Genomic DNA, 27,441 nt, shown 5'->3' with positions numbered 1-27,441 from the left:
TTTCTAAAGCAAGTGTTTTATTTGATGAAATTTGCCATTGTAGAATGACCTAATTTTTTTCAAATTCTGGATAAACCCTAAAACTAGGTTAGACTTAAAAAAGCATTAATGCACTATGTAAAAAATAACTTGAACATGTTTTGTTCTTAGATATTTTTTTCCCTATCAAATAAGTTCAATGGTTGTCAAGTTAGAAATCTGTAACTTTTTATAATTTAAAAGGATTTTCAGACTCTCGGCCCAACTTTCCTGGACTTTTCTTTTTAACTTGTGAAAGTCTGTTGTAGCCTCTATCAAAACCACACACATGGAAGAGCTCTGCTCTCCTAGTCAAACCAAATAGAAGCTTAGCTTCCAAAAATGCCACATAATGAGGCTGTGTTTTCTTTTAGCCTTTCTCTCTCCTTGTCTCATTCTATCTGTCCGAACTCAAGCGTTTCTCTTACGTTTTACATTTTTTATGCAGCCCGCTTAAGAGATTTCCCCCTTGGTTTTGAAGGAAGCTATCTGTGAATTGGACTCTTAGGAATGTGATTAGTAACATACCTGTTCTTGAGCTTGTTTATGAAGGAGCACATTATAAGAATGGCAGCAGCTGCTGGCCAGCTTTGATGCATCATGACGGGCTTGTGTGGAAATTCTAAGTTCCGTATAATTAATAATATCAACTCCCGTACGTAATGCAGTTCCCCACAATCAGTGGAGTGAAACAGTGCTATGTCACAGGTCCTAGGAGATTCAGTCTTTTTCATTTAGCCTGGTTTGGCCATACCATGAAGAACCTCAGAGAGTAGATCATAAGGATTGAGCTCCCATTGGCCGATGGGCTGTGGACATTATCCCAAGTCAGTGGACATTGCTATTAAGAGCATAGGCCCTGGAGTCAGACCTGGGTTTGAGTGTCAGTTCTCTACTTAGTAGTTCTGTGGGACTTTTGGACAAGTTTTATCTCAGTGCCTCGGGAGATAATACCTCATAGGGTTGTTCTGAAGAGAAAATGAGATGGTAGAGGTAAAGTAAGCCTTCAGTAAATGTTAACTGTTACTGTTACCCAGGAGCTGCAGCTTACTGATACGTATCTTCTCTGTGTCCATGTGTCCCGTTGCAGGGAATCAGCTGATGCTGTGAACTGAGGTGGCACTGTGAAAGTGCAGGAGAATATGGAGCTCTGTAGCAGCCTGTGTGTAGGGGGTGTTTCTTGATGACAGGACTGCACCATCACACCCTGAATCCTGCAGCCTGGGTATCTTCAAGTGCCAGGTCCTTCATTCATCCAGATGCAGAAATCTAAATTTGGTCATTTTGGCCTTGAACTTTAGGATTGAGAAATAAGCTAGATCTGCAGTTTGCCCAGAGCCTGGTAGGTTCTGAAATCCTCTCTTGTCAGTTTCCTTTGCTGCCCAGACTTGGAGAAGTGGAGTCATGCTGATGAACTCATCATGACTGAGGTACAGCAGTCAGAGTGTCACTTTATTAATTTGTGATGAACAGTATTACTGGCACAATGTTCCTGAGAGCCTGCTACCACTTTCTTGCTTCCTGAAGGAGAACCATGAGGGAGGCCAACTTCATCAAGAGGCTCCATTGCGAGCTGGGGACTGAGTTAGGGCATTTGAGTGTTTATAGGTTTCAAGTTCCACAACAGGGATCTGACCTGAGGCTGAACCAAATGATTGTCTGATGATTAAATCATGTCTTTCATAGATAGTGTTGGATGAGCTGGACCAAGGGCTTTCTCAGTCTGATTCTTTTTTTTCAATTTCCCTTTCTAAAGGACATTTTTGTTGAGGGATTTTAATGCATTCGGCAGTCTTAACTCTGACTTAGAGTTGTGCTGCCCTCTTTAGGTGACTTTGACTCTCTTTATTCTGTCTCATCTATAGCCTGACCATAAAGTGCTTGGGCTCTGTGTGTGTGGCCCACGCTGCCTGAACTTTATTTGCATCTCTTGAAGACTTGTAGTGGGGATGCTGTCTTTAACCCTCAGCAGCGTTTCTTAGACTCCCATTTCCTCTCCTCCCCATTCTCTCACACCCTGGATGCTCTGGAGCTCCTCGTTTGGCACATCCCCCAAACACTTCTGCACAATTGGATGCTCAGAGGTTTTTATGTCTCCTGCTTTGCTGACATGGCTTCTACTGTCCTTTCCTTTCCATTTATTGCCTGGATTTTCCTTAGTGATGGAAAGAGCCTGAGAACTGACACAGTAAGCGGCAACCCTTCTTGCTTTCTTCCTTCTACTCTAGTTGAGTCTGGCTTTCTCTTCTCCACCCTCCTCCACATCCTCCTGATACTGTATCACCAATGCAGGGGACTAGACTGGCTAAGAATGCCCCTCCCCTCCCCCCAGTACCTCCTATGGGGAGGAGGGTGGGGGAAGTTGAGAGCGATAAAGCTATAATTATTTTAATGAGGGGACGTGAGGAAAGATGGAATAATTGACTGTTATACCTCATTTACTTATCCATCCATTCAGTTACTCAGTAATCATTTATTGAGCACTTGTCATGTGCCAGAGGCTAAGACTATAGAGGGAAATAAGGCACCATCCTGGTTCTCATGGAGCTCAAAATCTAGGGTGGGCAGTGGTGTGCAAGAGCCAGCACTCACCCACTTGCCGGAGCTGCTTGTTAAATTTTTAAGAATTTTGTGAGTCAGTTATTAAATACAGCCCTTATTAAAAATTAAATTATGTAACTTACTAATAAATTATATTAAAAACAAGTGTAGTACAGACTCATCACTTTCTAATTATTTTGCTAATATCTATGCCCTTTAGATTATGTCTATTATACTTGTGTAGTGGAAGTACTATATGGTGGTATAATGCACATCTCTTCCCAACTCCATGTGTTCAGTGAGGTCCCATTGGTGGCTTGAAATCTGCCATGGTGGAGGTACTTACACCAAGGAAATTGGCAAATGTTACAAATCAGGGCTCCCTTCTTTGTAACCAGCTGTTACACATTTACCAGCACACACTCTGTGGGGGAGAGAAGAAGTAAGAGGAGACAGAGAAGTAAGAGGTCACTACAGTATAATACAGAGGGAAGTACAGAGTACTGCGGGAACACAGAAGAGGGGAAGTTAGTCCAGGGTAGTGGAGGATGATAGAGAAGGCCTTCAGCAAGAAGTCTGAAGTGCTGGTGGGAATGAGCTAGACATAGGGGACAGTGGGTGGGGATAGGGCAAAAGAGCCTGGTTTATTAAGGCAATTGTGAGTATTTTAGTACCTCAGTAACAAGAAGTCTTCAGGACAACGATGAGATTATGGAGGGCCAGGATGGGTCTCTGAGGCTTATTCTGGATGCAGTGAAGAACCAGTGAGAGGTTTCACATAGAATGTGCCATGCGCACAATGACATTCTGTAAAGATCATTCTGGAGTCTGTGAGGAAGTTACTGTAGTAGCCCAGGTGAGAGATCTTGATGGCCTGGACTGAAGTCGTGGTAGCAGTGACCGTGAGAAGGGAATGGGGTGGAGAGATAGTAAAGGACCTAGGACCGATGGGACTTGTGGTTATATGTGAAGTGAGAGAGAGAGAGGGAGGGAAGAAGATATCAAGGATGATATCCCAGTTTCTTGGATAGGTGAGTGGGTAGTTGGTTATACCTCTGGGATCGAGAATATAGATAGAAGAGTAGGCTTGAGGGAGGGTGGGGAGCATAAGTTGAGTATAAGTTACTGTGAATATCTAAGTAGGGGAGTCGATTCAGACACTGGATATATGGCTCTGGACTTTAGAGGAGAGGGGAGGGTGGGAGAAAAGGCTGTGGGAGGTGGCGTGCCATGAAGAGGGCCTGATGTTTAGAGTTTATGTATTTTTATGTATAACTTCTATAATTAATAGTTTGTGTGTATTGATTTGTAGTTTAACTCTGAAGACCAGCTCTACTTTCATTTTTTTAAATTGTTGGGTTGGGGGCAGTGGTTGGGGCAGACCATCCCTTTCTGCTGTGCTCTCTACCACTGTGGGGACAGTGAGAGGTCTTCAGATCAGAGTTCATTGATGAGAACGATGTAATGAAGACCTGCTGTGGGCATGGCCCTATGCTGGGAAGGCTAGGCCGTATGAGAGTCCTTGGACACACAGTCCTTGCTCACGAGGAATGTCGAATCTAGCATGAGGGGGCTGGATGGCTAAATATGTGCTATGAAAAGGTACTCAAACACAGGTCAGTGTCCTATGTGCCAACTGAGTTACAGGCCAGAAATACTACAGTGGTTTAGGGAAGGCAGAGATCACTTAGGACTGAAGTATTCAAAGGGCTTCATAGAGGAGGCAAAACTTAACTCACTGGACCATTCTGGAAGTCTGGAAAGTGCAAAGTCCAACACAACAAGGGAGAGCAAGCTTCCCAGTTACTAGTCACAGTGGAGGTTGTTGTCAGTGCTTCCAAAATGGCTCTGTTTGGTCTACATCTCTTCCATATATGTAAAATAGAACTAATAATTTCTGTCCCCTGGGCTTTTATGAGCTCTAATCTTATTAGTTCTCTGTCAGAAACCTTCAGTTGTTCCTGATCAGTACTAGATTATATTTTCTCTTCCTGTCTTTTAAGTCTCTCTACAGTTTGAAGACAACATTTGTAATGAATATTTGTGCAGTGTTTTACAGTTTCTAAGTTTACTCCAGGAATGCAAGTATAGTGTAGTATTAGAAAATATATGTCATATACGACATTGAAAGATTAAAGGGAAAAATGCGTATGATCATCTCATTAGATTCACAAAAACATTTGATAAAATTCAGTTTAACTTTATGATTAAAAAATAAAACACAAGGGAGTTTTCTTAATTTGATAAAGGCCATCTGCAGAAATCCTAAAATTAACACACAGTGAGGAAACACCACAAACATCTTTTTTAAAAGCAGGAAGACGACAGGAATATTCATTAGCACACTTTATGTTCAACATTCTGTGATATATGACTAAAGGTGGCATAACAGGTGAGTGGGAAAAAGAAGTATTCAATAAATGGAACTTAAAGGAAAAAATTAGATCCATTTAATATAGTGACATAAAAATCAACATCAGATAAAGTAAGGGCTTAAATATCAAAAGCAAAAATGTTAAACCTTTGGTATAAAATAGAAATTTATATCTGTCTGGCATGGAGTAGGGAAGGACACTAACTACAAAAGAAATTATACTTGTGGGATTTTTTTTTTTTTTTTTTTTTGCGGTACGCGGGCCTCTCACTGTTGTGGCCTCTCCCGTTGCGGAGCACAGGCTCCGGACGCGCAGGCCCAGCAGCCATGGCTCACGGGCCCAGCCGCTCCACGGCATGCGGGATCTTCCCGGACCGGGGCACGAACCCGTGTCCCCCGCATCGGCAGGTGGACTCTCAACCACTGCGCCACCAGGGAAGCCCAACTTGTGGGATTTTTAATATGAAGTTTTTTTATCTTTACTGGGTTCTCCCCTTCCTTGATAACATTCTCTGTTTTGAGATTTTCTTCACCTTTTAAACACATGATTCTAATCATCTGTCTTGATATTTGTCATACTGTGCTCAGCACCCTGAATGCAGGCAGTCCCCAAGTTCAGAGGTCTGTAGCTTACATTTTCATGCTGAAGTGAAAGTGGGAAGGAAGCCAGAAGAGGCATCTGTCCTGGTCAGACAAGCTGTGGGTCTGGCATGCTGGTTATATTGGAATGTTCTAGTGGTTACCAATCCCAGTGTGAAATTGAGAGAGACTCTCAGGTCTCCGGAACTTTTTCTTAACCATAGCAACGCCTATCTTGAGCCAGTTTGCAAGACTAGGTGGTAGCATCAACGGAGGCCCACTAGGGGAAGGCAAAGGAAGCTACTCTCAGTGTCTTAGAGTTGGAGTGAACTGTGGGTCCCCAAATCTACACAAGTGGAGAAGATTCTGTTTTTCTACTAGCAAAGCAGAGCTTAACCTGGTCCAAAGAGACCTAACTCCAATGTCCTGGACTTGACTTGGAGCTGAATAGTTTTACCAGTTTGGGGAGAAGGTCCTTTCCTTGCTCATTTTTTGGATTCTTCTTTCCCACCCACCATCAAGTTGAGACTTGTTGCTCAGGAGTGATTGGGCATCTAGCTGGCATCCCATAGGAATGAGTGTTTTGTCTTTGGTATAGAGGGCTTTGAGATTATGGGTGGCTCTTGCTAGTCACCACCTGCTCATTTAGGCCACATAGCTAGTCTTTATATAACAGTTACAATCCCTTGTCTTTCTATGGGATTATGGTTTCACCAAAGCTTTCACTCTTGTGCCACTGTTCTCCACGCTGTAGCCAATGTGATCTTTCTAAAGCACAAATGTGTTTACCCACTTCCTGCTCCACTTCTTTGCTTAAAACTCTGATGGCTTCTCATTGTTTTAGAATGAAATCCAAACTCCTTAGCTTTGTTTATGACACTTAAAAGACTGCTCAGTCTTCTAGGCTTTTCTCTTGATACTCTTCTTTAGTTTTACTGAACTTCCAGTGCTTTGAACATACTTGACTCCTTTTCTCTGGGTCTTTGTTCATATTGTTTCCTCTGCTGTTTCCCATCGTCCTTTTTACCTGGCTAATTTCTGCTCTTCCTTAAGACTTCTGTTTTTCCTCAGCTTCTAGTAAGTTTTTCCTTAACCTGCCAGCACTGGGATAGTTGCCTATCCTTTGTGCTTCTGAGAAATGTTTTCCTGGCTTTCTCTGTCACTGAACTCTAAGCTTTGTGAAAGCAAGGTCTGTGATTTCCTTATTGTTGTGTTTCTCTTGAATTTAAATACAGTGCTTGGCACATAGTAAACTCCTTTAAATGTTCGTTGAATGAACCAACATCCCTGTGAAGTGAGTGGTATAGTGCTTAATCTCTCCTCACCCCCTACCCTTTTAGGGATGGAGAGATGGAGGATAAGGACCTCCCACAAAGTTACACCTGTGCTTGATGGAAGAAGCTGAGCTCGGATCTGAGGGGTACATTTTCTGAGGGGTGCATTTTGCACTGGAAGATCCTGAAGAAATTCCTGACCCAGTGATTTCCTTCCCTGCTGGGTCTGTGGTGAAGAGAACAGGCTGACAGAGATGCCCCTGGTGGGTGGGCAAATGCATGGGTTTGTGGCAGTTGGATGAACGAGTTTACCAACATGTGATCCTCTCTTTCCCTTCCCACTCCCTTCCTGTTCACAGCATCAAGCTGAGCTCCCAGCCCCCAATACAGGCTGGGGATGACGAAAAGAACCAGAGGACGATTACTGTCAACCCTGCCCACATGGGGAAGGCGTTCAAGGTTATGAATGAACTGCGGAGGTACTTTTCCTATTTTGCTCGTGCCCTTTTGGAAGGAACTTGCTGGGTGAGCGTCATCAGGGACTGAGAACAGAGGTCAGAGCACCACCAACTAGTGAAGTCTGACTCTTCCTCACCCACACTTGTCACTTGGCTTTCCCTTTCAAACTCTGATAGAGACAGAATGGCTTCCTCAAATTTCTCTCTTTCCTTTGTATTTATTTAACACCTATTGTTTCAGTGCTTAATCACTGGGGAAAAAAGTCCATTATGGTTACAGCAGTTCTGTTCATAAACTTGATTTCCAACTGAACCAGCTGCATGAAGGCCAGTAATAGAATGATTGCAAGACCTACACACAATTGCAGATTAAAGATTGTGGATGCCAGGCTTTCTTTGGGCCTCCCTTTCTCATGCTTTGGCCTGAACTTTTGTCTTTGTCAAGACAACCACGTGAATGGAAGAATACCTAGCTTCTAAAATGCAGTTTAACTCTATAAAGAAAGAAATGAAATGCAGAAGCACTCATCCTCACTGAGCTAAACAGTGAGGGGTGTGCAGGCTATTTGTAAGACCAATGTGCATGTTTGCTGAGCTTTTTTGCAAGACAGGTTCAGGGCACTGAACATGTTTTTCTGTACGAAGGCTGTGCATACAATCTCTTCTTTATCAGAGAGCTCAGAAGCTTCCTTTGCCCATGGCGTTATTTGTTATCTTTTTTATTGAAATACAATAAATTATTGATTTACAATGTTGTGATAGTTTCAGGTGTACAGCAAAGTGATTCAGTTATATATATATATTCTTTTTCAGATTCTTTTCCATTATAGATTATTACAAGATATTGAATATAGTTCCATGTGCTGTACAGTAAATCTTGTTTATCTATTTTATATATAGTAGTATGTATCTGTTAATCCCAAACTCCTAATTTGTCTCTCCCCCACCCTTTGCCCTTTGGTAAACATAAGTTTGTTTTCTATGTCTGTGAGTCTATTTCTCTTTTGTAAATAAGTTCATGTGGATCATTAGTTTAGAGTCCACATATAAGTGATATCATGTGATATTTATCTTTCTCTGTCTGACTTACTTCACTTAGTATGATAATCTCTAGGTCCATCCATGTTGCTGCAAATGGCATTATTTCATTCTTTTTTATGGTTGAGTAGTATTCCGTTATATATATATATATGTAAAAAACGATGGTGTATATATGTATCTATATCTATATCATATATATATGGTATATATATACCATATCTTCTTTATCCCTTCATCTGTCAATGGACATTTAGGTTGCTTCCATATCTTGGCTATTGTAAATAGTGCTGCAATGAACATTGGGGTGCATGTATCTTTTTGAATTAGAGTTTTCATCTTTTCCATATATATGCCCAGGAGTGGGATTGCTGGATCATATGGTAGCTCTATTTTTATTTTTTTAAGGAAATTTCATACTGTTCTCCATAGTGGCTGCACCAGTTTACATTCCCACCAACAGTGTAGGAGGGTTCCCTTTTCTCCACACCCTCTCCAGCATTTATTATTTGTAGATTATTTGATGATGGCCATTTTGACTGGTGTGAGGTGATGCCTCATTGTAGTTTTGATTTGCATTTCTCTAATAATTAGTGATGTTGAGCATCTTTTCATGTTTCTGTTGTGCCCATGCCATTATTTACCACATATTTCATCCTATTGTGAGTTGTAACTGTTTATACCCTCTTTGTAGTTCATGCGCTCCCTGAGGGCAGGGGCAACTTCTGAATCATTTTAGTCTCTAGCACCTTGTACTTCATAGGAGCTTTGAGTTATCCACCAAAGATGCCCAGACATACTGGCTAGGCTCTGGGATGCGTGGGTGGGGGTACAAGGTAAAAAATAATAATAAGTCAATGAAAATGGTCTTTCTACAGTGCAACTAGGTGTTATGAAGGAAAACTGCATCAGGTGCCTGCCAGGTGGTAGGTATGCAATAATTGTTAGTTTCTTAAAGGGTGTCGTGAAAGCAAGCATGTCAAACCGCAACTTTGGAGGACACTTCCTAAAAGGGAAGGTGCTTGAGCTAAATTCTGAAGAACAAGTAAGAGTTAGAGAAATGAAAAGTGGTAAGGTTAGGGGGAAGTCTTCCAGCCAGAGAAAATGGCATGAGCAAAAGCACATATAGCTGAAGATGTGTGTTTTGGGTAGAGGCTTAAACTACTTGTAAACAAAAATTCTATATTCATTTACTCATTTCTCCTTTCTGCAAGGCCTAGTCTTTGGCATTAAAAACCAAGTTAAATTAAATTTGTCTTATGCCCTACTGATCAAAAAATTTTTAATTAATTAATTTTATTTTTGGCTGCATTGGGTCTTCGTTGCTGTGCACAGGCTTTCTCTAGTTGTGGCAAGCGGGGGCTGCTCTTCGTTGTGGTGCATGGGCTTCTCCTTGCGGTGGCTTCTCTTGTTGCGGAGGACAGGCTCTAGAGCACAGGCTCAGTAGTTGTGGCACACGAGCATAGTTCCTGTGCGGCATGTGGGATCTTCCCGGACCAGGGCTCGAACCCGTGTCCTCTGCATTGGCAGGCAGATTCTTAACCATTGTGCAACCAGGGAAGCCTTACTGATCAATTTTTATTAGGCTTCCTGCCAGATTTCCTAGAAGCTCCATCCATAGTTGTTTTAGGCAGTGGGCAGTGCTAACATTCAATCCTAATTCTCTTTTGTCACTAAAGAATTTGTGTTGTGTTCCCTAGACACTGTTGAAGTTCCTCATTTAGTTCCCTTGAGTATGGCTTGTGTCCTTTGTCTGATTTAAGACTTCAGGTCTCCAAATAAACAACCTAACTTTACACCTCGAGGAATTAGAAAAAGAAGTTCAATCTAAGCTCAAATTTAGCAGAAGGAAAGAAGTAATAAAGATTAGATAAAATGAAATAGAGACTAGACAGACAATAGAAAAAAACCAATGAAACTAAGAGCTGTTTCTTTGAAAAGATAAACAAAATTGACAAATCTTTAGCTAAACTAACCAAGATAAAAAGAGAGAGGACTCACAATTATAAATGAAAAAGGAGACGTTACAACTGTTATCACAGAAAGACTAATCATTACAAGAGGCCACTATGAAGAATTATATACCAACAAATTGGATAACCTAGAAGAAATGGATAAATTCCTTGAAACATATAAACTATGAAGACTGGATCAAGAAGTAGAAAATCTGAACAAACCAGTAATGATTAAGGAGATTGGATTGGTAATCAAAAATCTCTCACAAAGAAAAGCATGACCAGATGGTTTCACTGGTGAATTCTACCAAACTTTCAAAGAATAATTAACACTAGTCCTTCTCATACTCTTACCAAAACTTGAGGAGGAGGGAATAATCCCAAACTCATTACCAGCATTACCCTGATACCAAAGCCAGCTAAGGACACTACAAGAAAAGAGAACTGTAGGCCAATATCCCTGATAAATATTGATGCAAAAATTCTCAACAAAATACTAGCAAACGGTATATGTATGATTTGGTAAAATACGATCTGATAAAAGGATCATATACCATGATCAAGTGAGATTTATCTCTGGGATTCAGGGGTGGTTCAAGATAATGAAATCAATAAATGTGATACACCACATTCATAGAATGAAGGATAAAAATCATAAGATCCTTTCAATAGATGCAGAAAAGCTGTTTGACAAAATTCAACATCCTTTCATAATAAAAGACTCCCAACAAATTGGGTATAGAAGGATCATACCTCAACATGTTAAAAGCCCTGTATGACAAACCCACAGCTAACATCATAATGTTGAAAGTTTGAAAGCTTTTTCTCTGAGGTCAGGAAAAAGACAAGGGTGCCCACTTTCACCATTCTTTTTGAACATAGTACTGGAAGTTCTCGCCAGAGCAGTTAGGCAAGAAAAAGAAATAAAAGGCATCCAAATTAGAAAAGAAGAAGTAAAATCATCTCTGTTTGCAGATAACATGATCCTATATATAAAAAACCCTAAAAGACTCCACCAAAAAGCTGTTAGAACTTAAAAACAAATTTGGTAAAGTTGCAGGATACAAAATCAACATACAAAAGTCAGTTTCATTTCTATACAATAACAAACTATCTGAAAAAGAAATAAAGCAATCTCATTTACAATAGTGTCAAAGCAATAAAATATTAGGAATAAATTTAACCAAGAAGGTGAAAGATCTGTACACTGAAAACCATAAGACATTGATGAAAGACATTGAAAAAGAGACACAGATAAATGGAAAGATATCCCATACTCATGGATTGAGAGAATTAATATTGTTAAAATGTCCATACTCCCCAAAGCCATCTGTAGATTCAGTGCAATCCCTATAAAAATTCCAATGGCATTTTTCACAGAAATAGAAGAAACAATCCTAAAATCTGTATGGAACCACAAAAGAACCTAAACAGCCAAAGCAATCTTGTAAAAGAAGAGCAAAGTTTGGAGACATCACACTCTCTGATTTCAAACTACAGTTGGCCCTTGAACAGCATGGGTTTGAACTGCAAGGGTCTACTTACTTGGATTTTTTTCATTAACTGCTACTGTACTACACTATCTGTGGTTGGTTGAATCCTGGATGTGGAAGTGTGGATATGGAAAAGTTATATGTGGATTTTCAACTGCATGGGGAAGGAGGAGTTTGCTCCCCTAACCCCCATGTTGTTCAAGGCTCAACTGTATATGACAAAACTATGGTAATCAGAACAGTATGGTATAGACATGTAGACCAGTGGAACAGAATTGAGAGCCCAGAAATAAACCCACATGTATATGGTCAACTACTCTTTGACAGAGGAGCCAAGAATACTTAATGGGGAAAGGACAGTCTTTCATCAAATGGTGTTAGGATAACTGGACATCCACATGTGAAAGAATGACTTTGGACTCCTGTCTTACACCACTCACAAAAATTAACTCAAAATGGATTAAAGACCTAAATGTTAAGACCTGAAACCATAAAACTCCTGGAAGAAAACAGGGGAAAAAAATAAGTGGGACTTCATCAAACTGAAAAGCTCCTTCACAGTAAAGGAAATCATCAACAAAATGAAAAGGCAACCTATGAAAGGGAGAAAATACTGGCAAACCATAAATCTTATGAAGGGTTAATATCCAAAACATATAAGGAATGCTTAGAACTCAGTAGAAAAAAATGATTAAAAATGGGCAAAGAACCTCAATAAACATTTTTGCAAAGAAGATACCCAAATGGCCAACAGGTGCATGGAAAGGGGATCAACATCACTAATCATCAGGGAAATTCAAATCAAAATCACAATGAGGTATCACCTCACACCTGTTAGAATGGCTATTATCAAACAAACAAACAAAAACAGACAAATAAAAAACACACAAGAGGGCTTCCCTGGTGGCGCAGTGGTTGAGAGTCTGCCTGCCGATGCAGGGGACGTGGGTTCGTGCCCCGGTCCAGGAAGATCCCACATGCCGCAGAGCGGCTAGGCCCATGAGCCATGGCCGCTGAGCCTGCGCGTCCGGAGCCTGTGCTCTGCAACAGGAGAGGCCACAACAGTGAGAGGCCCACGTACTGCAAAACAAAACAAAATAAAACAAAACAAAACAAAAAAACACACAAGAGATAACAAGCGCTTGTGAGGCTGTGGAGAAAAGGGAACACTTGTGCGCTATTGGTAGGAATGTAAATTGGTACAGCCACTATGGAAAACAATATGGAGATTCCTCAAAAAATTAAAAATTGATCTGTGGGCTTCCCTGGTGGCGCAGTGGTTAAGAATCTGCCTGCTACCGCAGGGGACATGGGTTCGAGCCCTGGTCTGGGAAGATCCCACATGCCGCGGAGCAACTGAGCCCGTGTACCACAACTACTGAGCCTGCGCTCTAGAGCCTGTGAGCCACAACTACTGAAGCCCGTGTGCCAAAACTACTGAAGCCCGTGCGCCTAGAGCCCATGCTCTGCAACAAGAGAAGCCACCATATTGAGAAGCCTGCACACCACAACAAAGAGTAGCCCCCGCTCTCAGCAACTAGAGAAAACCTGCATGCAGCAGTGAAGATACAATGCAGCCAAAAATTAAATAAACGAATTTAAAAATTTGATCTGCTATACAATGTAGCAGTCACACGTCTGGGCATATATCTGAAGGAAATGAAATCACCATCTCGAAGAGATATTTGCACTCCCATGTTCATTGCAGCATTATTCACAGTAGCCAAGACATGAACACAACCTAACTGTTGGTCAGTGGATGAATGGATAAAGAAGATGTGGTATATATACATACTGGAATATTATTCAGCCACAAAAAAGAGGAAATCCTGTCATTTGCAACAACATGGATGAACCTCGAGGGCATTGTATTCAGTGAAGTAAGTCAGACAGAGAAAGACAAAGACTGTATGATCTCATTTATATGTGAAATCTAAAAAAGCCGAACTCACAGAAAGAGAATAGGTTAGTGGTTGTCAGGGACTGGGGGTTGTGGGAAATGGGAGATGTTGGTCAGAGGGTACAAACCTCCAGTTTTAAGAGGAATAAGTTCTGGGGATCTAATGTACGATGTGGTGACTATAGTTAGCAGTACTGTATTGCATACTTGAAAGTTGCTAAGAGAGTACATCTTAAATGTTCTCACCACAAAAAATAAATGGTAACTATGTGAGATGATAGATGTATTACCTTATTGTGGTAATTATTTCACAATATATATCAAATCATCACATTATACGCTTTAAACTTACACAATGTTATATGTCAATTATAGCTCAATAAAACTGGGTGAAAAAGACTGCCTGCTTTAGCCAACTGTAGTAACTGCTTAAAGGTAGAGCTCAGGAAATAGACATGCACACAGAATTCCCCGAACCCTCACTTTATATTATTAGCATTTTTTCTTTTTCTTAAATACCTAAAAAAATCCTGTTATGTCTGTTCCTTCTTTTGCAAGTTACCACATTTTGCATCTTTCCTCAAAAGCATCAACTTGGATTTAACCTCCTCCAACAGTCCTGCTGCTTCTCTTTTGTATAAGTCAGCGTTTGCCAAGGCTGTTCTGAGGAACATTTCCTCAAGATGCTCTGTGGGGAAAAAGAGATCTGTAACAAAATGAGTTTGAAAAATGTTATATAAAACTGCTATACCCACCCCCTGAGATTCATAATATATATAGGCATATTAAAATCTCTGAGAAGTCATACAATAAACTTGTCTAACAGGGTTTCCCACATGGTTTTGAATCCTCTTTAGTTGTTGTTGTTATGGATAGACCGAGTGTTCTGTGAAACTTATTTTGGAAAACACTGGTCCTTTGCTGAAATTTAAGTGAATCATCTTTGTATGAGTCAGGGTTTTTCAGAGAAACAGAACCAATAATATATCTATTTATATATCTATTATTATTATATTATTTATATATATGTATTGCTTCTGTTTCTCTGGAAAACCAGATATATAGACACAGATATGTAAGAGGAGATTTATTATAGGAGTTTAACTCACATGATTGTGGAGGACGAGAATTGCCACAATCCGCTGTCTACAAGCTGGAGAACCAGGAGAGCCAGTGGTATAATTCAGTCCAAATCTGAAGGCCTGAGAAACAAGAGCCAGTGGAGTATGTCTTGCGGTCCAAAGGCCCAAGAACCAAGAGCCTCGATGTCTGAGGGCAGGAGAAGATGGCCAGTATAGCTCAAGAAGAGAAAGAGAGAATTCATCCTTCCTCCACCTTTTTGTTCTATTCAAGCCCTCTGTGGATTGGATGATGCCCACCTAAATTGGTGAAAGAGATCTTCTTTTCTCAGTCTACCAGTTCAAAGGCTAATCTCTTCTAGGGAAACCTTTGCAGACGCACCCACAAATAATATTTTATCAGCTATCTGGGCATCACTTACCCTGGTTAAGTTGACATATAATATTAACCATCACAGTCTTGTTCTGCCTTTTGATTTTTTCAAATTGATTTTGATTTTTTCAAATGGACCACAATCTGTTTATGTTTTGGTTGGGAAAATTTTAGTTCAGGTTTAGGCATGGATTTCCCTTTCGTTTTTAAATTAAAACCTTTAAATTTTTCTTTAAAAATTTGTAAATTTTGTAAATTTTTTGTAAAAAGAATATATTATAGAACATTTAGAAAATACAGGTGAGCAAAAAGTCACAGTGCTAACCATTGTTAACCCTTAGGAGATCTTTTTTTTCTTTAATATATACGTCTCAACCAGATTTTTTTTCCTATGGGTGACTTTTATTTTATTTATTTAAAAAATATTTTAATTTTATTGGAGTACAGTTGATTTACAATGTTGTGTTAGTTTCATGTGTACAGCGAAGTGATTCAGTTATACATATACATATATTCATTCTTTTTAGATTCTTTTCTCATATAGGTTATCACAGAATATTAGGTAGAGTGCCCTGTGCTATACAGTAGGTCCTTGTTTATCTGTCTTATATACAGTAGTGTATGTGTTCAACCAGATTTTTATTCTTAACATTATGTTGAACAAATTTTTTGTGTTACTGTTCTACAACTTCATTTTAAGTGGATGAATGATATTCTATTTTTGTTTTTTTTAAAAACACTTCCCTGTTGTTGGGTGTCTAGGTTTTCCAATCCCTCAAATAAATAATACCTGCAGTGGTTATGTGTGGAGCAGGATAGCACAGTGGTCACAAGCATAGACTCTGGAGCCAGGCAGCCTGGTTTCAAATCTTGGCTCCAGTGCTGACTAGCTGTGAACCTGGGCAAGTTCCTTAATATCCCCAACCTCACTTTTGTCAACCATAAAATGGGGCTAATAATAGTTCCAGTCTTGCTGGCTTGTTAAGAGGATTAATAAGTTAAGTGCTTAGAACAGTGACAGCACATATATTACTGTTGTTAAGTACTTGTGCATATTTACAATTATTTCTATAGAATTAATTCCTAGAAGTAGAATTGCTAATTTAAACAGCCTGTTGCATAATAAAAATAGCAATAGCTTATTCCTTAGATATTTTATGAGTCCTTGCAACATAGTGAACATTCTGTGTTAGCTGTTATTATGATGGCGATTTTTTTAAAAAGATGTCTTTATTTATTTATTTAATTTATTTTTGGCTGCGTTGGATCTTAGTTGCGGCACGCGGGATCTTTTGTTGCGGTTGTGGTGCGTGGGCTTCTCTCTAGTTGTGGTGTGCAGGTTTTCTCTTCTCTAGTTTTGGCACGCAGGCTCCAGGATGCCTGGGCTCTGTAGTTTGTGGAACGTTGGCTCTAGTTGAGGCGCGTGAGCTCAGTAGTTCTGACACGCAGGCCTAGTTGCCCTGCGGCATGTGGGATCCTAGTTCCCCGACCAGGGATCGACCCTGTGTCCCCTGCATAGCAAGGCAGATTCTTTACCACTGGACCACCAGGGAAGTCCCCTGATGGCAATTTTTTGCTTCAGGCATATGGCAGTAGGTGAGACAAAGTCTTGCCCTCAATCTTGCTTGTATTCTAGTGGTGTTCAAAGACTATATCAAATTCTAAGGTATTTAAATGGCTAACTTAAAAAAGTAGCATGGAATGGGGGAGGCAGGGAGAGAAAGGGGGCCTGAATAGACACTTTATTGATTTGGGTGAGTTTAATGGGAACCGGCGAGAGGCATACTTTGTTTTGATGAAGACCAGGGTGAAGCACCTTGCCATTCAGGGGTCAGGCTAATGAAATGTTACCTGATATTCCAGGGACCTAGGGTTATTTCTTGCATTATTTTCACATTCCCCTCCCTCAATTTTAAGCTATTTTAGTTCAAGCACATATATTCTTTGCAATTTATGAATCACACAATTCACGTGTTTCCTGTTCTTTATACTTGCATTGTAGAAAATGGGCTGCTGACATGGTAACCAGCCAGCTTTCCTCCTCCTTTTGCACTTCCTCGCTCTGCTCTGGTCAGACCAACAGCTGCTTCTGGGCAGCAGAGCCCTAATGGCTCTTTGTCTCCTGACTTACCAGCCAACCAGCAAGTGGGCACGTGGTCCTTGTTGGAATAGCAACCCCTCATCAGGCCTGAAAAGGAGCAACAATCTTCTATCTTATCTTTACAATTTGAATCTCTCATTTCTCCATTGCAAAAAGTTCTCTGCTTCATCTTTTTTTTTAGATTGTTTTCCAGTATGGCTTTATTACTAGTAACGAGCCATTTTAGCACACTGCTTTTTGTTTTTCTTTTCTTTTGAAGTGTATCATTTTTTTAGCCTTTAAAATTTTTATTCCTTCTTGCTTTTAGTATAACTTTTTAAAATTGAAGCATAGTTGATTTACAATATTGTGTTAGCTTCAAGTGTACAGCATACTGATTCATTTTTTTTTCAGATTATATTCCATTATAGGTTATTACAGGATATTGAGTATAATTTCCTGTGCTGTACAGTAAATGTTTGTTGCTTATCTCTTTTATGTATAGTAGTTTATATCTTTTAATACCATACTCCTAATTTCCCCCTCCCCCTCCCCTTTGGTAACCATAAATTTGTTTTCTATGTCTGTGAGTCTGTTTCTGTTTTGTATATACATCCATTTGTATTATTTTTTAGATTTCATATGTAAGCGATATAGTATTTGTCTTTCTCTGTCTGACTTATTTCACTAAGCATAGTATTCTCTAGGTCCATCCATGTTGCTGCAAATGGAGATTTTTCATTCTTTTTTATTGCTGGGCAGTATTCCATCTTGTGTGTGTGTGTGTGTGTGTGTGTGTGTGTATCACATCTTCTTAAGCCAGTCATCTGGACACTTGGGTTGCTTCCACGTCTTGGCTAGTGTGAATACTGCTGCTATGAACATTGGGGTGCATATATCTTTTCGATTTAGAATTTTCATTTTTTGCAGATGTATATGCTGTTTTTCTTTTTTTGGTAACAGCTTCATCAAGATATAATTCATATACCATACAATTCACCCATTTAAAGTGTACAATTTAATGGCTTTTATTATATTCACAGAACTGGGCAACCATCAATCAATTTTAGAATATTTTCATCACCCTGTATACTTTAGCAGTAATCCCCCTGTTATCCCTATTCACTCACCTCCCAGTACTAGACAGCCACTAGTCTACTTTCCGTCTTTATGATTTACCTATTTTGGAATCATATAATGTGTCTTTTGTGACTAACAGTTTTTACTTAGCATAATGTTTTCAAGGTTCATTCATGCTGTAGCATGTCTCAGTATTTCATTCCTTTTTATTGCTGAATAATATTTCATTGTATGGATATACAGATTTGAGGCCATTTGGCTATTATGAATAATGCTGCTGTGAACATTCAGGTACAAGTTTTTGTGTGGATGTATGTTTTATTTCTCTTGGGAGTGGGATTCCTGGGTCAAATAACAACTCTGTGTTTAACCTTTTGAGGAACCGTCAGACTGTTTTCCACAGCAGCTGTACCACTTTACATTTCTATCAGCAGTGTATGAAGCTCCCAATTTCTCCATATTCTCATCAACACTTGTTATTTTCTGTGTTTTTGATTATAACCATCCTAGTATGTGTGAGAAGTTATCTCATTGTGGTTTTGATTTACGTTTCTCTGATGACTAATGATGTTGAGCACCTTTTCATGTGATCACTGGCCATTTCTGTATCTTATTTGGAGAATGTCTATTAAGATACTTTGCCTATTTTAAATTGGGTTATATGTCTACTTATTATTGAGTTGTAAAGTTTTTATGTATTCTAGATACAAGCTTCTTATCAGACATATGATTTACAAAGGTTTTCTTTCATTATGTAGGTTTTCTTCTCATTTTCCTGATGTCCTAAAGCACAAAAGTTGTAAACTTTGATGTCTAATGTATCTTTTTTTTTGTTTGTGCTTTTGGTGTCCTAACAAACCACTGCCTAATCCAAAGTCATGAAGATTTACCCCAATGTCTCTTCTAAGAGTTTTATAGTTTTAACTCTTACATTTAGGTCTTTGATCCATTTTGAGTTAATTTTTGTGTATGGTGTGAGGTAAGGGTCCAACTTCATTCTTCTGCATGTGGATATCCAGTTATCCTAGCAGCATTTGTTGAAAAGATTATTCTCTCCCGGTTGAATGGTCTTAGCATCCTTTTCAGAAATCAGTTAACTGTGAATGTGAGGGTTTATTTTAAACTCTCAATTCTATTCTGTTGACCTATGTATCTATCCTTGTGCTATTACTACACTGTCTTTAGCTTTGTAGAGTTTTGAAATTGGGAAACCTGAGTTCTTCAACTCTGTTCTTTTTCAAGATTGTTTTGGCCATTCTAGGTCCCTTGCATTTACATTTGAATTTTAGGCTCAGCTTGTCACTTTCTGCAAAGAAGCCAACTGGGAGTTTGATAGAAATTGTATTGCATCTGTAGAACATTTTGGGGGAGAATTGCCATCTTAACAGTATTAATCTTCCAATTCATGAACACTGGAGATCTTTCCACTTATTTAAGTCTTTAATTTACTTCAACTGTGTTTTATAGTTTTAGGGTATAGGTTTTGAATTTTTTTGTTAAATTTATTCCTAAAGTATTTTATTCTTTTTGATGCTATTGTAAATGGGATTTTAAAAATATCATTTTTGGATTGTTCACCGCAAGTGTACAGAAACACAGTTGATTTTTGTATATTGATCTTGTATTCTGCAACCTCCTTATACTCATTTATTTATTTTAGTAGTTTTTTAGTGGATTCCTTGGGATTTTATATGTACAAGATCATGTCATTTGTGAATAGAGATAGTTTTATTTCTTTCTTTCCAATTTGGATGCCCTTTATTTCATTTCCTTGCCTAATTGCCCTGGCTAGCCACCCTAATGTTATCTTACTTATCAGCAGTATTTGGTACAATTGATCATTCCTTCCTTTTTGTATCCCTGTCTTTACTTGGCTTCTTGGACATCACACTCTTTTGGTTTTCCTCCTATCCCACTGGCTGGTTTCTCATCTCTTTTGTTGGTTCTTCCCCTTTCCCCCAACTTCTTAACCATTTCCCACCTCTGAACTCCAGACCCTAGTATCCACTTGCCTACTTCACAGCCCCACTTAGATGTCCAAAAGGCAGCTCAAATTTACCATGTCCAAAACTTACTCTAGTCTTGACTGAAGTATTTTGTGGAAAAAAGGAAGAAAAGAAATACATATTTACTGAATGTTTACTATTAGCGCTATTCATTATCTTGTTTACAACACATATCAGTTCTATGATACTCAGGGGACATGAACCCTGGTCAGTTTGATTCCAGGGCCTGAGCTCCTTCCTCACAGCTCTACTCTATTTCCTACAAATCACAGTGTGTATAGCCCTACTTTTCTCTCCTCAAGACTGTCCTTTGGAGTAGTGTCTGATACTTCAGAAAAAAGGATCTCACAGGATCTCTGGTAATTGGAATTAGAAGTGCTTGTGAGCCATGCAGTGCTTGTAGAGCTGCCTCTTCCCTTTTCCCTGCATAGTGGAGACTGAGATGTCTCCAGTGTGTAGACAGGCTTTCCCACCACCTGGGAAAGCCTACCCTGACTTTGTGGCAAGTTTTTCTTGGTCACTCTCCCAGGTTAGAGTTTCTCTGGCCTTGAGATACACTTCCCACCTGTCAGAGCTGCTCTCATTTATTTGTTTGACTGGATTCTCCATCTTTACTCCTCATTCCTTCTGGTCTCTTTCCCATTTGTTCAAGAATTATCAGCTCTTCTGGGTTTGTGTAAGATATCCTACTTTGACATTTGCTTGCCCATCACCTGGCACTGAAAATTTGCTCAGCATTTCTGACCCATCTGTGTCAACACTTTCCTTATTAAAATACTGGTTACCAAAAAAAATTACTTGTACTTTTAAATAGCAGTGATAACTCTGTTTTCTCCCCAGAATCTTTAATAGAAATGAAAATGTCCAAGCGGAGTCTATACTGTTGGGAATACATTTTTACAATATATTTTAATCATATTTAAACAAGCCTATTCTCAAGTAGCATCTGCAATCTCATTTGGTCCCCACAGTATATGTCCCAAGGCAGCTAAGAAAGATGAGAAAACTGATGGGGTCAATTTGTCCATGTTCTTGTAGCCTGTTGGGGCAGAGCCAGTTCTGTTCCCAGTTGAGCTGGTTTATTCTGATAAAGTTCGTGTGTAAGGTGTGCTGTTCACTGCAGGATGAGGTCCCACCCCCAGGTTTTGCCTCTTGGTGCTCAGGGGTCTCACCCTTCCCAGAAGCCCCCTCACTGGTACCTTATTCTATATGCTGAACCTTTCCTGGTCACCGTTCCCCACTGGAGATAACCTAGCTACTGTTTTTTCCCATTCTAAGTGTCAACCAATCGTGAGGCATTATGGTACTGTACCTGGAGTCAGAACTAGGTTCAAGACTAAGGCTTCTGTGGCTTTGGGCCACCTCTCTGAGCTTCATACATAGGGTGATCTCTAAGGGCATTTGTGGTTCTAGCCTTCCCAGGCTGTATGACTCTATTTCTCTGAAAAGTGAACCTGGACTAATGTCTGAATAGTTGGCAAGGGTTTAATATGCTATACCAGGGAGAGCAAATATGTAGCTTCTCTTCCATCTATTAACCATGACATACTCATTATATTTATCTCATCCCTGTCACGTGGAACCCAGTCATGACCTCAGACTTCTCAATCCAGTATAGTGCGCTAAGTAACCACTACCAGTGGATCACAGTTGAAATGTGTTTATCCTCCCTGTCTTCCCTCCCACTTCTAGTGCTTTAATCTAAAGCAAGGACTAGTGGTGACCAGGATACTATAGAAGTTAAGAGCATGGGTTCTTGGGTTCAGCTGCTTATATTCAAATCCTGAATCCACTGCTCCCTTTCTGTATGACCTTGGGAAAGTTACTTAACTTCTCTGGGCCTCAGTTTCCTTTTTTAGTAATATGGGGCATAACAGTAGTCATACTTCATAGAGTTGTAGAGAGGGTTAAATGAAATAATATGTATTAAAAAAAGTGCTTAGAACAGTGCCTGGCACATGTAACTCAAGAAATGTTGACTATTGTATTGATAATAGCCAGGATAAGAACTTGAAAGGCTGGTAGAGGAAAAATTCTTGGATTGATAGGGCTTGTGGTACCCTTTCAGTCTTCAAAGTAGTCAAATATTCATTCTGTTTCTGAGTGTAGATTGATCCTATTTAAAATTTCATTCCTTTATTAATTTATTTAGTAAAAGTTTAGGGCCTACTGTGTGCTATGCATGCAACTGGGTGTCTAGGATATAACAGTGAACAAGTCCTTTTTAAAGTTCATAGTGTATGGGGGTGACAAACAAGTAAAAATGTAGTTACAGTTTTCTTAATAATTGCAGTAATTGGAGTTTGCCCAGGGTCTTTAGGGAGCACTGTGTGTACCAGCGGAGTCTTTTTGATGTTAGTGTTAAACCTGAGTGGGAAGAAACATACCTGAGTCCTCCAGATCTGGCTGGCCTCTTACCAGTGTTTCACAGGCAGTGGACTCCTTGGGGAAGAGTTAATACCTGTTCTAGCTGGTGGCACACCTCAGTGGCATGCTCATGCTCCTTGGCATTCATTCAGTTACTCAGCTAACAGCCCAAAGCTTTTCCCACTGCTCCTTGAACTGCTGTCCCCCTTTCTCAGTCATAGCCTGTAGAGTTGCGGAGCAGAGATGTGAAGACAAATGAAGGAGCCCTGAATTTGCAGCTACACAGTAGTTAGATCTCTACAGAGTTGAGTGCCTTAGGAAAGCCTGAATGTGGGGCTTATTAGGGACTTGGAAAAGTTGATGAGTCCATCTCCCTGCCTAACTTAAGATATGGTAGGTCTGTATGACAACCGTGGTGATAGTATGGAATGTGGAGGGTGGGGGAGAAAAAATACCCTTGTGTGGCTGGGGGTGGGAGTTGGTGCTGTGACCCATCCTTTCTTCCACTGGTGTCTTGCAGCAAACAGCTATTGTGTGACGTGGTAATTGTGGCAGAAGATGTTGAGATAGAAGCCCACCGTGTGGTCCTGGCAGCCTGCAGCCCCTACTTCTGTGCGATGTTCACAGGTATGGTGAGGGGCAAACAATAACCCATGGTTGTGGGGCTGCAGCCCCACTGGGAGAATATTGAGGGTGGTGGCGTGAGAGGGGGGAGGAAAGAAGGCTGTGACGCCCACCCTGCGGAGCTCCTGTGTGCCAGATTCTTTGCTTTGCACCGTGGAGATGCAAAGCACTGTGACAGGCCCTCAGCCAGGCGAGTCAAGCATGCAGCCCCTATTGCAGTTAACTCTGTAGCATCATATAGTCTATGAATTCTCAGACTTTGTCATGCATCATAATCATGCCAGGGAGCTGGTTAGGCATGTAGACTCTTGGCTTCATCCCCAGGCTTCTGAGCTGTCATTTTGCAGATGGGGGACCTTGAGGCTGAGAGAAAGGAAGGGACTTGCCTGAGGTCACATGGTGAATGAGTGGAACTTGGCTTCTGGATGCCTGGCCCAGGGCTGGCTGGCCTAGCTGGCCCACGTCTTGTTATTCCTTAGCTGTTCTTTCCAGGCAGGGACCTTGAGTCTCCTCTAACCTTCATAGGAATGCGGTAGAGTTGGCAGAAGTGATGGTGGGGCTTGGGGTGGGGAGAGTAAGACAGAGGTATATTCACCATCTGCATTCAGTTTCAGTACCTTTGCCAACTTTCCAGGGAGTCCCTGTTTCCTGAACATGCCAAATAGCCTTGTCCAACTATTGCACGTGTATTATTTCTAAGACTGAATTCCCTGAAACGCACGGGCTGAGCTTCTTGTCTGCAGTACCTCACAGCACCTCCCCTGAGCCAGGTGCAGGCAGTGCTGTATCCATCACTGCTGACTGAAAGCCAGCTGGATGAGGTCAGGTGTCTCTTCCACACACTTATCTGTACCCTGTGCTTCCTCTGAGTGTGGTCACTATCACTCTAAATGCTCATCTGTTTCCTGGGGTTTGAGGTGGTCATGCTCTGGGGTCTCATGTACCTGCTGCTTCTCACCCTGTATCAAATGTTGCCTCCTCTCTGACCACCTGAGCCGTAGTTCCCCACTAGGTCTCTTTCTATTCCATAACCTGACTCTATTTTTTTCATAACATTTATCACTGTCTGAAAATCATATTGGTTGGTTGTTTATATATTTTTTACCTGTGTCTCCTTACTGGAGTATCAGTTCCATGAAGACAGGGATCTTGTTAGATTTGTTTGTTTCTGTACCCTGAGTACCTGGTACATAATAGGACTAAAATATTGTTTTAATGAACAAAATGTCTCCTACCCTTGATTGTGAGCTTTGGGTGCTTGCGGATTATGTCTTATGTCTTGTCACTGTTGAATCCTTAGCGCCCACCCCAGGGCCTGATGTTTAGGAGACTGAATAAGTGAAGGTTAAATGAATGAATGTGGTGTTGCTAAGGATGGGTGAGTGCAGGCACATCTTTGCTGAATAGGCTCTTGCCCTTTTCCTAATATAGTACAAAGCCTGTGCTGGGCAGGAGTGGTTCTTGGTGGGGCGGGGAGTACTTAGCACTTGGCGTTTGGAGAATTCCTCACATGTATGTCCCCCTTGGCTCGTCATGTGAAGGACCTGGCCTCAACTTGGAGCAGTGCTTTTGCTAAGTGGACCAAGCCACACTTACCTCACTTTGAGCCTTGGGCCAGGAATTCCACAGTGCAGCCTGGAAAACCAGCTAATTTCACTACCTGGAAATTTTGAGCCACATTCTCTTTGGAGTAGCCTCAAACTCTAGTAGTAAGGTTTTTATTTCTTTTTTTGTCCTTGTCCTTCATCCGTCTCTTTCTTTTAAAATAATTTATCTTGTCTACAATAGTTATTTAGCTGCAACTTCAGTAAATAGTTCTGCCAGTCATTCTTCTCTGTTTGTGTGGTTTGGAAAGTCCAGTGTTGAGAGAGGAGTCTATTTGGAATTACAATAAATTGTACTGTTGGCTCCACTTTTTGCTCATGAACTTGCCTCTGGGGGTAGTGGAAGTGCCTAGCAAAACAAGGTGATTTTAAAAAGGGAGAGAAAAGGTGCTTCTGGATCAGGTCTTGGATTCTAGTAATTGAAGGGAAGAGGAATCAAGAGAAGAAAGCAGTCTAATATGTTGCCTACCCCAAGCTTTCCACTGAATCTGGTTACCATCCATTCTTCCATCCTTCCTTCCATCCATCCATCCCTCCATTCATCCATCATCTGTCTGTCTGTGCATCCATCCACCCACCCACCTACCTATCCATCTACTCATCCAAACACTATTCACATATGTTCATTGCAGAATAAAAATTAGAAAATGTGAGCAAGCAAAAAAAATACATGTAATACATTTACTCTTGTGATAGCTTATGGTTCTCTTTACTATTACTACGTATCTCATTACTTCCTCACTGTCTGATTTGCCTGGTCAGTCATAAACTTTATGAGGGTAAAAACTGTACCTTTTAAATTCACTGCTATGTCCCTGCTGCCTAGCGTGGTCTTACGTACAGTAGGTGCTCAATGAAAATTTGCTTAATTGAACTTAGCGCTATATTGTCAATATATTTTCATGGCAATGAAATCACATCTACATCATTATTTTAATGGCCTCATAAGATTCCATCATATGTATCCGAATTGAAAATCCATTTCCTTATTGGTTGGAAATTATAGTTCTTTCTAATATTTTGCTATTGTAAATAATGCTAAAATGGGCATCCTTGCAACTTAGTCTTTACTTACATTCCTGATTATTTCCTTAGATCCCTAGAATAAAAAATACTTGGTTAAAGTGTGTGCACATTTTGAATTCTTGTGAGACACGTGCCTCAGTTCCACAACACTTAGAACAGTTGTACCAGCTTATGCTTCCATCGGCAGTACATCAGATTCATGTATTTTCTGAGGCCCGTTGGTTTTGCTTAAACCTTGGTAAACAGATACAAAAAAAAAAGTAACATGGCAAAATTTTGTTCTAATTATCAGGTTCAGCTTCAAAATGCGTAAAATTAGTGATGAAAAGGCCCAGCTGACTCTTGTTGAGCCCATTTCTATCAGCATGTCTAAGGCCCCAAAGAAAAGGAAATGCATGTGACTTTCTTCTGACTTGAGTGTAGGATTAAGATCTTTTACTGAGGCTTAAAGTGTTTTTATTTTTTTGTCCTCTGAGTTCATATTGCCCAAATGTCCTGTGATGGTTCCAAATACCAGCTCCACTCCTTGACCATATCCTTCCCAGAATAACTTGTAATAAGTGTGGAACTGAGGTCTGAGTGCCCACAGAAGAGTGTCCAAAGGCAGCCAACCTGTGAGAAGGTCTGGGATGGGCAGTCACCTGAGTTGCTCTCCACTCCTTCAGCGTAGTGTGACTGGAGAGGCCAGAAGGGCTGGTCTTGTCCTCCTTCTCTCTGTGAGTATGGAATACTTAAAATTCCCCTTGGTCCCATCCCCCCATCAAGCACCTCCATCCCAGGGGAAGATAAGTTCCCCAAAATAGCCCAGTCAGTTTTTTTTCCCTCTTTCTGTCATGCCCTTTTCTATGTGTTCTGTGTACTATAGTGTTTGTACTCCATATGGATCCCTTCATGTCATCCAAAACTTTGAAAACAATCCCATTTTTTGGTGTTAAAAGAACCAAGTTCTAAAGAATATGTGGACTAAGTGCCTTAGGCTCATCACCATGGCTAAAAGACATTTGAACTCCATCCCAAAAGAAGCCCTGGAAGTGAGCTGTCCCATCTTCTGGCTCTGTTGTGCTACACGCAGTGGCTGATTAAATTGGCTTTGTTTTTTTTATTTGTTTTTATTTTTCTATTTATTTAGGCTCCACTGGGTCTTCGTTGTGGCACGTGGGATCTTCGTTGTGGCATATGGATCTTTTAGTTGTGGCATGCAGACTTTTAGTTGTGACATGGGAACTTCTTAGTTGCAGCATGCGGACTCTTAGCTGCAGCATGTGAACTCTTAGTTGTGGCATGCATGCCACATCTAGTTCCCCGACTAGGGATTGAACCCGGGCCCCTTGCATTGGGAGTGCAGAGTCTTACCCACTGGACTACCAGGCAAGCCCCGGCTTTGTTTTTTTAAAGAAAAGTTACTGTCCAGTTTTTATTAGATGTAGGCTGATATTCAACTGGTGTCTTCGAACATATGGTGAACAGAAATAGGGGGGAGAGTCAGGAATGTGCTGGAGGTAAGAGGCAAGGGGCTTGGAATGTAAGCACCAACTAGCCTCAAGCAGAAAAATTAGGGCCTGGCCCTCTTAC

At 40.5% G+C, this 27,441-nt stretch overlaps 1 protein-coding gene across 2 annotated transcripts in view; it reads left to right on the top strand.

Moving 5' to 3' along the window:
• Window positions 1-27,441, top strand: part of KLHL3 (kelch like family member 3) — a 111,729-nt gene that overhangs the window by 6,769 nt on the left and 77,519 nt on the right. Inside the window, exons 2-3 of one of the 2 annotated variants that reach the window (XM_089909357.1) lie at window positions 1,109-7,265; window positions 23,136-23,242. In XM_089909357.1, the coding sequence (XP_089765483.1) occupies window positions 7,066-7,265; window positions 23,136-23,242 (307 nt within the window). In that variant the 5' untranslated portion in view covers window positions 1,109-7,065. The remainder of the gene's footprint in view (window positions 1-1,108; window positions 7,266-23,135; window positions 23,243-27,441) is intronic. The other variant, XM_089909356.1, reaches the window with a different exon arrangement.

Source organism: Delphinapterus leucas, chromosome 3 (assembly GCF_059928025.1).
Source record: "Delphinapterus leucas isolate spDelLeu-1000000601 "Yukka" chromosome 3, BTC_Dleu_Yukka2, whole genome shotgun sequence".
Taxonomy (NCBI): Eukaryota; Metazoa; Chordata; class Mammalia; order Artiodactyla; family Monodontidae; genus Delphinapterus; species Delphinapterus leucas.
This window is presented reverse-complemented; position numbering and strand designations above follow the sequence as displayed.